Raw genomic sequence first — 15,422 nt, forward strand, 5'->3', positions numbered from 1 at the left:
GAACAGCCCTAACTTCTTTAGCCTTTCCTTATAGGACAGCCGTTCCATACCCTTTATCATTTTGGTCGCCCTTCTCTGCACTTTCTCAAGTGCAGCTATTTCCTTTTTGAGATGCGGTGACCAGAGCTGCACAAGGTACTCAAGGTGCGGTCTCACCATGGAGCGATACAGAGGCATTATGATATTTTCCAGTTTATTTGCCATTCCCTTCCTAATAATTCCTAACATTCTGTTTGCTTTTTTGATCACCATAGCACACTGGGCTAACTATTTGTTTTGGCTGTCTCTCAGTCACTTGTCTAAATTTTCATATATTTTTCTTTATTGACTTCTTTTCTTCTTTTTCAATTCTTTTATTTTTCATGAGATGTCACCTAGATTGTCATAACCGCTGTGGAAGGTGCTTAGGCACCTCTCATGATGTGCCCAGTTGCACTACCTGCACTCATATATCTTCAAGGGATAGAGAATATAGGAGCCTAATACTATCCCAAGCATCATCAGGAAAGGAGAGGAAACCTGCAGAAGCTGAAAAACCTTCACCTAAATTAAAAAAAAAAAAAAAAAAAAAGATAAAGTTCTTCCTTGCTAGGCACCATGAATCACAGCACTCACAGCACAGACATCATTCCCCATCCAGTAAACAGGGAGGTGAGCTAGGCTTGTCAACTTGTTAGTCTTTAAAAAGGGAGACTATGATAAAATTAGAAAATTATTTAAAAAAAAAATGAAAGGAGTGGTTGCAAAGGTTAAAGGTTTGCATAAGGTATGGACATTGTTTAAAAATACCATTTTGGAAGCGCAGACAAAATGTATTTCATGCATTAAAAAAGGTTGAAGGAAGACCAAATGACTGCCAGCTTGGTTTAACGGTGAGGTAAAGGAGGCGGTTAAAGTGTAAAGGGTATCATTTAAAAAATGGAAAGCAGATCAAAATGATGAAACTAGGCAAGATTATAAGCACTGGTAAGTTAGATGTAAAACAGTAGCAAGTCAGGCTAAGAGAGAATTTGAGCAGAAGCTTGCCAGAGAGGCAAAAATAATAATAAAATATTTTTCAAGTACATTTCAGTCAAATATAGCCTGTGAGGGAGTCAGTTGGACTGCTAGATGACGGAAAGGTAAAAGGAATGCTAAGGGAGGACAAAGAGAATAACGGAAAAACTGAATGAATTCTTTGCCTCGGGCTTAACTGAAGATGTTGGGAACATACCACACCTGAAACATTATTTGTGGAGACTGAGCAACTAAAAAAATATCAGATTGATAAACTAAAGGGAAATAAATAACTAGGACCAGATGGCATCCACCCCAGAGTTCTTAAAAGAACTAAAACAGGTCATTTGCAAACCTGTTACTGGTAATCTGTAATTTATTTAAAACACTAAACAGAAGCAACCACCTCTCAGTAAGTTATTCACACAACAAAAGTGAAAACACTCTAGAGAGGGAAATAGTTTTCAACTAGTTGAAAACTATTTCCCTCTCTAGAGTGTTTTCACTTTTGTTGTGTGAATTTATTTAAAACAGCCATGATAGCTAAAGATTGGAAAGTGGCCAATGTGATACCAAGTTTTAAAAAGGGCTCCAGGGTGATCTGTAAATTATAGACTGGTGAACTTGATGTCTATGCTTGGCAAAATGGTAGAAGCTATTCTTAACAACAAAATCACCTGCCATATAGATAGACATGGCTTAATGGGGAAGAGTCAATATAGTTTAGCAAAGGGAAGTTTTGTCTTACCAATCTGAGATTTGTTTTGAAGGGGGTAAATAAAAATGGTAAATAAAGGTGATCTGGGTGATATAATGTATTTGGATTTTCAGAAAGCATTTGACAAAGTACCCCATGAGAGACGACTCAGCGAATTACAAAATCATGAGATAGCAGGCCATGTCCTACTGTGGATTGGGAACTGGTTAAATAAAAGGAAGCATAACATAGGACTAAATGTTTGGTTTTCCAAATTGAGAAAGGTTGGTGGAGTACCACAGGAATCAGTATTGGGATCTATGCTATTTAATAAATTCATAAATGATCTGGAAGAGGGAATGATGAGTAAGATGATCATATTTGCAGATGAGACAAAATTATTCAATATCATTAAAACTGTGTGAATTGTGAGGAACTGCAGAAGGACCTTGTGAGACTTTAAAACTGGACACCTGAATGACAGATGAAAATTGGAAAAGTGATGCATATAGAGAAAATGAATCCCAACTACAGGTGCACAATGCTGAGTTCTGTACCGGGAGCACCATCTAGGAAAAGGACCTTGGTGTTCTTTTGGACAATACGTTAAAATCCTCAGCTCTGTGTGTGGTGACAGTCAAAAAAGCCAATGAGTGTTAGGAATGAAGAATAAACCATAAAATATCATATTGTCTCTATACTGATCCATGGTGCAACCATGTCTTGAGTATTGTTTTCAATTCTGGTCACCTCATCTCAAAAAGGTGAGGAGGAGGGTGACAAAAATAATAAGAAAATAGAACAGCTCCCCTATGATGAGACCTTGGTCTGACTCAGCATGGCATTTCTTTTATTCTTATATTCTAACCCATCAATTCAGAAAAGCACAAAACATCTGTGCCGCATGAAAAAGAGGTTATTGTCAAGAATGACATCATCAGTGGAATCCCTCTTAAGTGCAATTATTCTTTTGGTGCTAAACTTTCAAAAGGGAAACTTTGATAAAATGAGATAAATAGAAAAAAACTGAAAGGAGCAGCTACAAAAGTAAAAAGTGTGCAAGAGGCGTAGTCATTGTTAAAAAATACCATCCTAGAAGCACAATCCAGATGTATTCCACACATTAAAAAAGGTGGAAAGAAGGCAAAACAATTACCGGCATGGTTAAAAGGGGAGGTGAAAGAAGCTATTTTAGCCAAAAGATCTTCATTCAAAAATTGGAAGAATGATCCAACAGAAGAAAATAGGATAATGCATAAACATTGGCAAGTTAAATGTAAGACATTGATAAGACAGGCTAAGAGAGAATTTGAAAAGAAGTTGGCCGTAGAGGCAAAAACTCACAGTAAAAACTTTTTTAAAATATATCCGAAGCAGAAAATATGTGAGGGAGTCAGTTGGACCGTTGGATGATCGAGGGATTAAAGGGGCACTTAGAGAAGATAAGGCCATCGCGGAAAGATTAAATGATTTCTTTTCTTCGGTGTTTACTGAAGAGGATGTTGGGGAGGTACCCATACTGGAGAAGGTTTTCATGGGTAATGATTCAGATGGACTGAACCAAATCATGGTGAACCTAGAAGATGTGGTAGGCCTGATTGACAAACTTAAGAGTAGTAAATCACCTGGACCGGATAGTATATACCCCAAAGTTCTGAAGGAACTAAAAAATGAAAATTCAGACCTATTAGTAAAAATTTGTAACCTGTCATTAAAATCATCCATTGTATCTGAAGACTGGAGGAGAGCTAATGTAACCTCCATATTTAAAAAGGGCTCCAGGGGCGATCCGGGAAACTACAGACCGGTTAGCTTGACTTCGGTGCCAGGAAAAATAGTGGAAAGTATTCTAAACATCAAAATCACAGAACATATAGAAAGACAGGGTTTAATGGAACAAAGTCAGCATGGCTTTACCCAAGGCAAGTCTTGCCTCACAAATCTGCTTCACTTTTTTGAAGGAGTTAATAAACATGTGGATAAAGGTGAACCTGTAGATGTAGTGTACTTGGATTTTCAGAAGGCGTTTGACAAAGTTCCTCATGAGAGGCTTCTAGGAAAAATAAAAAGTCATGGGATAGGTGGCGATGTCCTTTCGTGGATTACAAACTGGCTAAAAGACAGGAAACAGAGAGTAGGATTAAATGGACAATTTTCTCAGTGGAAGGGTATGGGCAGTGGAGTGCTTCAGGGATCTATCTGTATTGGGACCTTACTTTTCAATATATTTATAAATGATCTGGAAAGAAATACGACAAGTGAGGTCATCAAATTTACAGATGATACAAAATTGTTCAGAGTAATTAAATCACTAGCAGATTATGATAAATTGCAGGAAGACCTTGTGAGGCTGGAAAATTGGGCATCAAAATGGCAGATGAAATTTAATGTGGACAAGTGCAAGGTGATGCATATAGGGAAAAATAACCCATGCTATAGTTACACAATGTTAGGTTCCATATTAGGTGCTACCACCCAAGAAAGAGATCTAGGCGTCATAGTGGATAACACATTGAAATCATCGGTTCAGTGTGCTGCGGCAGTCAAAAAAGCAAACAGAATGTTGGGAATTATTAGAAAGGGAATGGTGAATAAAACGGAAAATGTCATAATGCCTCTGTATCGCTCCATGGTGAGACCGCACCTTGAATACTGTGTACAGTTCTGGTCGCTGCATCTCAAAAAAGATATAATTGCGATGGAGAAGGTACAGAGAAGGGCTACCAAAATGATAAGGGGAATGGAACAGCTCCCCTATGAGGAAAGACTAAAGAGGTTAGGACTTTTCAGCTTGGAGAAGAGACGACTGAGGGGGGGATATGATAGAGGTGTTTAAAATCATGAGAGGTCTAGAACGGGTAGATGTGAATCGGTTTTTTACTCTTTCGGATAGTAGAAAGACTAGGGGGCACTCCATGAAGTTAGCATGTGGCACATTTAAAACTAATCGGAGAAAGTTCTTTTTCACTCAACGCACAATTAAACTCTGGAATTTGTTGCCAGAAGATGTGGTTAGTGCAGTTAGTATAGCTGTGTTTAAAAAAAGGATTGGATAAGTTCTTGGAGGAGAAGTCCATTACCTGCTATTAATTAAGTTGACTTAGAAAATAGCCACTGCTATTACTAGCAATGGTAACATGGAATAGACTTAGTTTTTGGGTACCTGCCAGGTTCTTATGGCCTGGATTGGCCACTGTTGGAAACAGGATGCTAGGCTTGATGGACTCTTGGTCTGACCCAGTATGGCATGTTCTTATGGTGCCATTCACTAACAAAGATAATGAAGCTTTATCAATGCCAAAATTGTCTTGGTGCCATGAAGAGTTTTACAGCACAGAAAAATGAAAACAAAACAACCTAAACTAGAGCAGGGTTTGCTGGCAAAACAAAAATTTGTCAGTTATGCCAATCCTAGTCTCAGAATCAGATGACTCTTCAGCAGCAGTTCCATCACCAAAAAAAAGAAGATCCTTTTTTAGAGAGAATATGATTAGACTTCATGAAAAAGTATATTTCTGACATGCCACAATTGCCTCATCTTCTCTTCTAGAAAATAAATCTCCTATTTTGGACTCTATGGCCTCCAAACTGGACATTCGATCCACTGTTTCATCTTTTCAGTGCAGAGATAAAATGATCCAAAGGCAGATCTTTTTTCAGTCTCATGACTGGCTTTCATGTAAGGATAGGTCAACACTAGAAGACTCTCCTGTTGTTTTGTCTGATTTCTCAGGAAAGTTCTGTGTCACCTTATGACTTTTTCCTATCATTCCAATGTTGAGGAATACACAGATCTTCCATCAGATCCTTCACCTCAGCCTCCAAGGACAATATCCCCTCCTGAAGATATGTCATGCCCAGCCTTTATATAAAAAATGGTAATGGAAATTACCTTCAATTTGCAAGAGGAAGCAGAGACTAGGTAGAATGTGTTTGACTTGCATAAATATGTTCAGACTCCCAAACAAGTAGTTCAAGGTGTGGTCTCACCATGGAGCGATACAGAGGCATTATGACATTTTCCGTTTTATTAACCATTCCCTTCCTAATAATTCCTAACATTCTGTTTGCTTTTTGGACCGCTGCAGCACACTGAGCTGACAATTTTAAAGTATTATCCACTATGATGCCTAGATCTTTTTCCTTGGTGGTAGCTCCTAATATAGAACCTAACAATGTGTAACTACAGCAAGGGTTATTTTTCCCTATATGCAACACCTTGCAGTTTCAGTACACAGACTCTTGCAGGAACTTCACGCAAGGATGTGGCAAACACCTTTGTCTACCCTTCCTGTATTAAGGAAATTGGACCTTAATCACAGAATGCAACCAGCTTCAGGACATCTTAATATTTGTCTTCAGCCATAGAGGCCAACTTTTTTAAATGGTTGGGTGTGCTGAACTTAACATAAATTATGGTGTTCCAGCAGTAAAGAGAAAAAAAACCACAGTAGATTATGAATATAAATGTATTTAAATGTTCAGTGAGGAACAGGTCTGGTGGGTTGCTAGACCTGAAACAGCATGGATTCACAAGGGGAAGAGTCCTGTCAGACAAATCTGATTAATTTTTTTGATTGGGTCACTATATAACTTGATCAGAGAAGAGCTCTTGATGTGATTTACTTGGATTTCAGCAAAGCTTTTGATACAGTCCTGCATAGAAGGCTCATGAATAAAATGAGAAGCTTGGGGAGTAGGCGCCAAGTTGGTAGAGTGGATTACAAACTGGTTGACTGACAGGAGACAGTGTGTAATGGTAAATGGAACCTACTCTGAAGAGAGAACAGTGTTAAGTGGCGTGCCACGAGGATTGGTTTTGGGACTGGTTCTGTTCAATATCTTGATGAACGACATTGCGGAAGTGCTAGAAGGTAAAGTTTATCTATTTGTGGATGATACCAAGATCTGCAACAGAGTGGACACCCTGAAAGAGTAGAGAGAGAGTAATTTAAAAAAGCTTGGTCAAAGATTTGGTGGCTGTGATTCAATGCCAAGAAGTGCAGAGTCATGCATGAGGGGTGCAGCAATTCATAAGAGCTATATGCACTAGGGGGTGAAAGACTAATGTGTACGGACCAGGAGAGGTACCTTGGTGTAATAGTATCTGGTGATCTGAAGGCAGCAAAGAAATGTGACAAAGTGATAGCTAAAACTTGAAGGATGCTGAGCTGCATAGAGAGAGGAATAACCAATAAAAAAAAAAGAGAGTTGATAATGCCTTTGTACAGGTTCTTGGTGAGGCCTCACCTGGGTTACTGTGTTCAATTATCTCAAAAAAGATAGATACATGGAGACAAGTTGGAGGTAGTCTAGAGAAGGACGACCAAAATGGTGTGGGGTCTGTATCGGAAGATTTATGAGGATATTTTATTTATTTATTTTTGTTTTTCTGTACTGATGTTCATCGGACATATCGCACCGGTTTACATTGGAAACAGAGGAGTCTGTTAGAGTGGGACTTCTTGTTTTACAATGGAACATGATGAAGGATCTAAATATATATATACCCTGGAAGAGAGAAGGTGTAAGGGAGGTTTGACCCAGACCTTCAGATACCTAAAAGATTGTAATGTTTTACAAACTTCAAACCATTTCCATTGGAAATTGTAGAACTACGGGTCACAAAATGAAACTCCAGAGGGGATGAAACCAACATAAAGAAATGTTTTGTCACAGAGAGGGTGGTGGATGTCTCGAATGCTCTCTGAGAAAAGGTGGTGAGGACGAAAACAGTAAATGAATTCAAAAGGGCATGGGATAAACGCTGCGGATCCCTAGAAGCTAGATGTTGGAAATGAAAAAAAGGGGTGCATGGAAGTAACCTGCATGGAGTGGCATATACTACAATGAGCAACTTACTGGGCAGACTAGATGGACTGCAGTACTTCAAACAAACATTTCTTTAATAACGGACCACTAGGTACTAAAAGTCAAAAACTGTTTGAATCTCAAATCTCCTCTCAACAGTCCTCTGATGAATTATTCTCTAAAAGCTGATAGATCTTACTTCTTCAGCAAGCGCTATCAGCCCTTTTAAGAACCAATGCAGTACAAATAGTCCCACTACAAGAAAATAATATGAGGCTCTATTCAAGATACTTCTTGATTCAAAAAATGTCAGGTGGTCTCTGATTCATCTTGGACCTCAGGAATCTCAATGAATTCCTAAAGAGAGAAAAATTCAGGATGAACTCTCTAGTTTCCATCTTTCCTTAATTAGAACACAAAAGTTGGCTTTCTTCACTATATCTGAAAGATGCACACACAACTTGATTCATAATACTCCCATGAGATCTTTGTTTTACCATAACAGACAGTCATTACCAATACTGTGTTCTCCCATTTGGTTTCTCAGTAGCAACCAGTCTTTACAAAGTACCTTGCAGTTGTAGCCACTCACCTAAGAGTGAACAGTGTTTTTGTTTTTCCTACCTGCATGACTGGCTCCTATTAGGTCATTCCCTGCACGAAGTCTATGCTTCCATCCTCCATACTATGAACACTTCAGTCCCTAGGGTTTCTCATCAATTTTCCACAATCCAATGTGATACCTTTTCACATACTAGATTTCATAGGAACACACCTAGATACATCATAAGGGAAAGTATTTCTACTTCAGAGGGCAAATGAGTTATCCAAGTTAATTCTGAAAATCATAGAATAGTGACAAATCTCTGCCTGCATCTTTATGAAAATAGGTCACATGGTAGCAACAGTTTATCTCATTCCCTTTGCATGTCTGTACATAAGTCGAGCTCAATAGCAACTAAGATTTCAGTGGAACAAACAGCTACAATCACTGTCAGATAAGATGAAAATATCAAACATATACTCTCTGAAATAGTGGTTGAACCATGCCAATCTTTTAAAATGTCTGTTTTTTTTCACCAACCCCATTTCAAGAACTCTAAACACTGATGTTTCTAGCCAGGGGAGTTCATCTGAGAAACCTTTGATCTCAAGGAGCCTGGTCAAGGAAAGGAAAGATACTTCATATAAATCACCTAGAGCTGAGAATAATTTACTCCATGGTTAAATAACAATGTAATATTGATCTAAACAGACGACCAATAAGCAAGAAGGAATAGGTTTTGACATACTTTGCCAGGAAACCACAATGATTTGTAAATGGGAAATTTCTCTCAGAATGTTTCTTTCAGTGGTCTACTTTCCTGGGAAGCGGAATCAAATAGCAGACACCTTTAGTCACCAGTTTCAACTGCATGAATAGTCCCTACATGATAAATAATGCAAGAGCTTTTTCAGCTTTGGGGCAATCTGCAAATAGACCCATATGCAACATCCCGCAACAACAAAGTACCAGCAAATGACAAAACTAGCTATAGATGCTTTCTCAGTTCCTTGGAATCTAGGACTTCTTTACAGGTTTTCCCCAATTCTACTGAGCCAGAACAATCCAATAACCATAAGGAGGGGTGTAAGCAATTGATCTTGATAGCCCCTTTTTGGCTTTGTCAAATTTTGTTTTCATGGCTTCAACACCTAGCTATTTGGCAACCAATAAGGTTGAGAATATTCCCATCTCTCATCACAATGTACAACCGCAATCTCCTGCATCCCAGCTTAGAGTTGATAGCCCTGATTGCTTGTATGTTGAAAGTCAGCAACTATCATCCTTGCAGTTGCCGAAGGAAATAAAGGTTCTGTTGGCATCAAGGAAATACTCCACCAAAAGATCTTACAATTTTAAATGGAAGAGATTTTCTGTCTGGTATTCATGATTTAGTCAAGACTCCTTTAAACATTCTGTCTCTTCTTCAGTACCTACTGAACCTGGCTAATGGGTTTAAAAATTAATACAGTCAAAGTTCACCTCATTGCTTTGCATTCCATGATGATTGTGATGGCACTGATAGTGGTGGTCATAACTGATATTTCCCATCCATCTAGAGTTGCCAGATACATGAACTGTCTCATTCATCTAAAATCTTCAAGTAAATATGCCCCTTTTCCTTGGGATCTAAATGTAGTTCTTGCACAGTTCATGAAACCACCATTTGAACCATTAGCAACAGCAGATTTAAAATGTCTGTCTTGGAAAGTTTTATACCAACCCTTTAATTCCTCCACACACTAGGTGACCAACCTTTCAAAGATAATTTACAAAAATCAACCTAATCCAAAATCCTTAGCAACTCAATTAATGTCGCAGCAGCTCAAATATTTACAAATGTAAATATTTATAAGTGAGAGGTGGTAGTTTCATACTTAGCCATTTTTTGGCACCATCCAGATTACCCTGACTCAAAAAAAAAAAGTAATCATTAACTGCCACCAATTCACCTTGTTTTGTTGCAGTCAAAAGAGTGGTATAAACTATTTTAAAAATTTTTTTTAATGCATATAAACATTTTTAAACAAATCTTTAAAAATGATTTGTAATTCTCATGTTTTGAAGAATGAAGATAGAGCCGGTTTGTTTCACTAAAGTTGTTATGGTTCCCCTGATGAAGGACTTGTTTCGAAACATGGCCATGTCGGGATGGGATTATAAACTAAATCTCTCAACTATTCAGTAAAGTCTTTGTGACTATTCATTAAAAAAAGATATACGGAATATATGAATTTTTAAGATCTTGGGATTATAAAATGGTGAATTCTACAAACATTCTTTCTAAGACCACTTGCCAGTAAGGGCGAGCAAACTCTTTATTACTTGAATTGTAGAAAGGCTCTTACTCTATTTGGAAAGAACAAAATTCCAAGAAAGTCCTTACAACTGTTAATTTCATTTATGCCAGTTAAGCAAAGTTTTTTGTTTTTTTTTTTTAATTACAAAAAGGATTCTTTCTACTTTGATATCTGAATGCATTGCTTATTGCTGCAATCATTCAGGTCTGTCTCTTCAAAGTAGGGTTACAACCCATCAGCTTAGTCATGACAGCTTCCTTGGCACATCTATGCTCTGCTTCCATTGAAAATATCTAAGTCAGCTGCTCGGTCTTCTAACCATTCTTCCACTGCTTATTTCTGACTAGAAAACACTTTACGTCAAGAAAGCAGTTTGGTCGGCAGTTCTTCAAAACATATTGTTAATTGTAAACCGGCATGATGCGATATTCATCGCGAATGCCAGTATAGAAAAACTTAAAATAAATAAATAATATTCCTTCAAGTCTATCCACCAACCTCAATGTTGTATTAAAGTGCATAAGTTACAAAAATTCAGTTTCTATCCTCACCTTGAGGAGTCCCCACTTATGTGGATGAATTTATCCTGCTAATTCACAGGGAAAGCTAAGTTGCTCACCTATAACAGGTGTTCTCCTTCGACAGCAGGATGATTGTTACACAATCCCTCCCGTCTTTCCTTAGAGTTGAAGATTAGTTTGAGGAGACTCGGGTGGCTGTGCAGGAAGGCCTGTGCATGCTCTGAAAAACCTTCTTGGTTTTTCAGAGCCCTGAGAGAGCTTTTCCTTCTCGCTGCTGTCTGATGACCTCACCCACTTGTGTGGCAGATTTTATCTTGCTGTTCATGGAGAACACCTGCTACAGAAGAACAAATTAGCTATTCTCACACTACTAAGCTGCCATGTAACACACATTGTTCAACAATGGAGGGCCTCATGGAAGAGGTGAGCGAATAGTTTGGTTTGAAAATTGAGTGTGGAGAAGCTTTCTGGATTAGACAAAGGCTCTAACTTAAACTTGTATGATATCAAGCATGGCCATGGTCTAGAACAGGGGTCTTCAAGGACCACAACAGACCTATTTTCACAGTGACCACAATGAATATTCATCAAATATAATGTCATATACTTGCTCCAAGAAACAGATTAATTTTGTTTATTTTGTTTACTCTGAAAATTAGACCTGTTTGCAGCCCTTAGGGATTGGCATTCAGAACCCGTGCTTGAGATGTTATGGCTCTTCTTTGGCTTACAACTGATTTATTTTTAGCCTAATTTCTGAAAGAAGTAGGCTTCTGAGATCACCGTATCTGTGTATATGTCTGTGTGTTCCCCCCCAGTAACTCTTGTTTGGTGTGCTATTACACCAAATTTTCGTACATGTCAGAGGGACTAGAGTATTTTTTTGGAAGATTGCATAGACATGTGGATGTGTGCTTGTGTATGCATCCTGAAAAGTAGGCTCCAGTAGCTCTGTGTGGAACTGATTGATAATTTTCAGTAGGTCTCCTTACCTTTCCTGCAACAGGGATTGAAACAAAAATCTGTCCAACAAGCCCTAATCCTATACTCACTATAGAATAGAGAAAGGTACCTGTACTTACTGGCTAGTTGGAATACAGCAGCAATGGCTTCTTCCCACCACTGGGAATCCTGGGAGATTATCGGCAGTTCCACCAGACCCATTAGAAAAATGAGCTGTCCAGCAGTTAGGGCCACAGTAGCGATCAGGTTACAGGCACGCATCATGTCAAACTGTACTGGAGGGTGAGATAAAATTTGCAAATCAGATGTGATTCAGCACAGACATTTAAATATGCAGTGATGAATCCATTTGAATGTGTACACTGATTTCACAGGAGACTTTCATAGTAATTCATATTAATTACTAAATCTTATACTAGCACACTCAATTCTCATCTACTTGGGCACTGATTTCAATTTGGCCCACTTTTGCCTCTCATTTACTTATCTTTATTTATCATCCCAATTGAAAAACTGCCAAAAGCAATTTACAAAATATATATTCTGTGTTGGATAATAGAAAATTCAGTTTTATGTAAAAGTTTAGGCACCCTGCTTAAATTGTACATTTATTTATTTATTTAGGTGTTTTATATACTGTCATTCCAATATAAAATCACAGCAGCTTACAAAGTCAACGTTTGGTTTCTGGGTCAACATTCTCATTCTAGGTCAGCATTCATATTATGGGTCAATACAAACAGCTAATACATAGACTAGGTCAAATTCATGCATTATCTAGTTTCATGCATTAACTAATTTCTTACAATCATAAATACCTATTCTAGGTCAACACAACAGCATCAAGTATGAGTTAATTAAGGTGCTATTTCATTTCATTATCCTATATGCCATACTCAGAATGTATATTTCAATGAATCTCTAAGCAAACAAAAGCTGACGCACCCTATACATGATACAAAGTTAAATACAAATAAGAAAATCACTCACTTACTAAAGCGACCTATACATTAAAAAATAATAGTCAATGAGGGAAATTAACTCATAGGTTGTTCCCAACATGACACTATTGTTAAATTCATATCATCATCATCATCATCATCTCTCTTCTCATGCATAACTGTTCAGTTTTGTTTTTTCATTTGCAAATAAAAATCAATTTATCTTTAATAGTGTTTTTTAGGTCATCTCCTAAAATATGTTCCAGTGCTCATGTTGGTGGTTTGACATTTCTTAAAGCTTGCTGCTCCTGAGGAAGAATCATTTTGAAACACAGACCATGTTGAGTAGAACATGAGCATTAGAGAACAAGTGATCTTCTTATTTGTTCATTGTGCTTCACCCTGGGTGGTTTCTGATAGTGATTTTGCAAAGTTAAATATGACATCTTTCTGCAAATTTGATTGCATAATTACTTTATTTTTATTTTATTTTTATTTTTTTACAGATATAAGAAAACAGTGAATATGGCACATGTAAAAATTTGTGCACCCTTTCAGTCAATATGTTATAACACTTCTTTTAGCAGAAATAACAGCTGCCAAACTTTTCCTTAGCCAACTAAGTACCTGATTTACTAAGGGTTTTTCCCATAGACACAAAATGGGAGAAAAGCCTTAATGAATCTGGCCCTAAGTGTCTTTTTGTTCTTGCTTTTGGAATTTTTTCCTATTTTTCCTTGCAGAACTTTTCTAGCTCAGAAATATTCTTAGGTCTTTCTACAGATTTTCAATAATATTCAAGTATGAGAACTGTGAAGGACATTACAAAAAACTTTCATCTTTCTTTCCTGTAAGTAATTCATGGTTGATTTTGAGGTATGTTTTGGATTGTTATCTTGCTGAAATATGCAACCTCTTTTCAGCTTTAATTTCTTCACTGACTATGGGACATTAGCTTCTAGAATATGTTGCTATTTAGCTGAATCCATTTTTTCCTTTCATCTGCACAATATTTCCTGTGCTACTAGCTGCCACACAACCACAAAGCATAAAAGATCCACCCCTATGCCTAATGATTAGCATGGTGTTCTTTTCTTCAAATGCTTCATCCTTTTTTTCTCCAAATGTATCTTGTGTGGTTGTGGCTGAACAGTTCAATTTTAGTTTCATCAGTCTAAAGCACTTTGTTCCAAAACAATTCAGGCATTTCGAGGTTAGGTTTTCCATACTTTAGAATATGACTTTTATGATGAGGTCATAGAAAACGTTTCCTTCTGACAACTCTCCCATGCAGATCATTATTGTGTAAGCAACGTTGTAAGGAAGACCTGTGGACAACTGTTCTAGAGTCATCTAAACTTTTCAGCATAAGAACATAAGAAATTGCCATACTGGGTCAGACCAAGGGTCCATCAAGCCCAGCATCCTGTTTCCAACAGAGGCCAAACCAGGCCACAAGAACCTGGCAAGTACCCAAACACCAAGAAGATCCCATGCTACTGATGCAGTTAATAGCAGTGGCTATTACCTAAGTAAACTTCTCCTCCAAGAATTTATCCAAACCTTTTTTTAACCCAGCTACACTAACTGCACTAACCACATCCTTTGGCAACAAATTCCACAGCTTAATTGTGTGTTGAGTGAAAAAGAATTTTCTTCAATTAGTCTTAAATGTGCTACTTGCTAACTTCATGGAATCCCCCTGGTCCTTCTATTATCCGAAAGTGTAAATAACCAATTCAAGACCTCTCATGATCTTAAAGACCTCTATCATATCCCCCCTCAGCCGTCTCTTCTCCAAGCTGAACAGCCCTAACCTCTTCAGCCTTTCCTTAGAGGGGAGCTGTTCCATTCCCTTTATCATTTTGGTTGCCCTTCTCTGTTTGCAGTGATCTCTGGGTTCTATTTTGCATATCTGACCATTTTTCGAGTACTTCTATCAGAGATATTTTTTAATCTTCCCAATTGTGCCCCAACCTCAACAGTTCCATGTAACTTCCATTCTTAACAATGTTTCTGACAGTTGTAATTGCTAGCTGGAAACATTTAGAGAGCTTTTTATAGTCTTCCTCTGTTTTGTAGGAGTGAATTGTCTTCATTTTGAAATACTCAGCTGCAGTGGAGCCTATGGTTATAAAAAGTAGACAGAACAACAGAGTGAGAGTATCTATTTATTTATTTATTTATTTCTAGGTTCTTATATATACCACACAATCAGAAAATCTGGCCAGTGTTGTTTACAATAAAACCATTAAATTATCTTCTCCTAACTAATTCAAGGCCTAATGAGTCAGTCAACATTTGGGGCCATATTAACAACTTAAAAAAAAAAATAGTAATGAATCAACTGGAAGGATGTCCAAGCTTTTCCACATGCCATATTCATTTTTTTTTTATTAATTTCAATCTGTGAAAATCAGCAAATAAAGGGTAATTTTGCATTAAACACTGCAGAAAAATGTTGTGTTTAATTGTGTACCATGTAGAAGATGTCAGCTTCTGTTCACTTAAAGATTTGTTGAAACATGCAATTAGACCAGGAGTGCCTAAATTTTTGCATACAACTGTACATAGATTCTGTTTATCAGAAGCCATTCTGAAATGCCAAAATTATTAAAATTAGAACTTTATATTAATTTATTTTTTGAC

The 15,422-nt window shown here is 37.5% G+C and overlaps 2 protein-coding genes across 9 annotated transcripts in view; one reads left to right on the top strand and one right to left on the bottom strand.

Moving 5' to 3' along the window:
• Positions 1-15,422, top strand: part of IFT140 (intraflagellar transport 140) — a 298,079-nt gene that overhangs the window by 196,615 nt on the left and 86,042 nt on the right. The gene's annotated exons all lie outside the window — the stretch shown is intronic.
• The window catches only part of TMEM204 (transmembrane protein 204), a 64,036-nt gene that overhangs the window by 30,346 nt on the left and 18,268 nt on the right, over positions 1-15,422 (bottom strand). For all 4 annotated transcript variants that reach the window (XM_029577429.1, XM_029577427.1, XM_029577426.1 and 1 more), the window contains one exon: positions 11,952-12,107. In XM_029577429.1, coding sequence (XP_029433289.1) covers positions 11,952-12,107 — 156 coding nt within the window. The remainder of the gene's footprint in view (positions 1-11,951; positions 12,108-15,422) is intronic.

This window comes from Rhinatrema bivittatum, chromosome 14, assembly GCF_901001135.1.
Source record: "Rhinatrema bivittatum chromosome 14, aRhiBiv1.1, whole genome shotgun sequence".
NCBI classification, from domain to species: Eukaryota; Metazoa; Chordata; class Amphibia; order Gymnophiona; family Rhinatrematidae; genus Rhinatrema; species Rhinatrema bivittatum.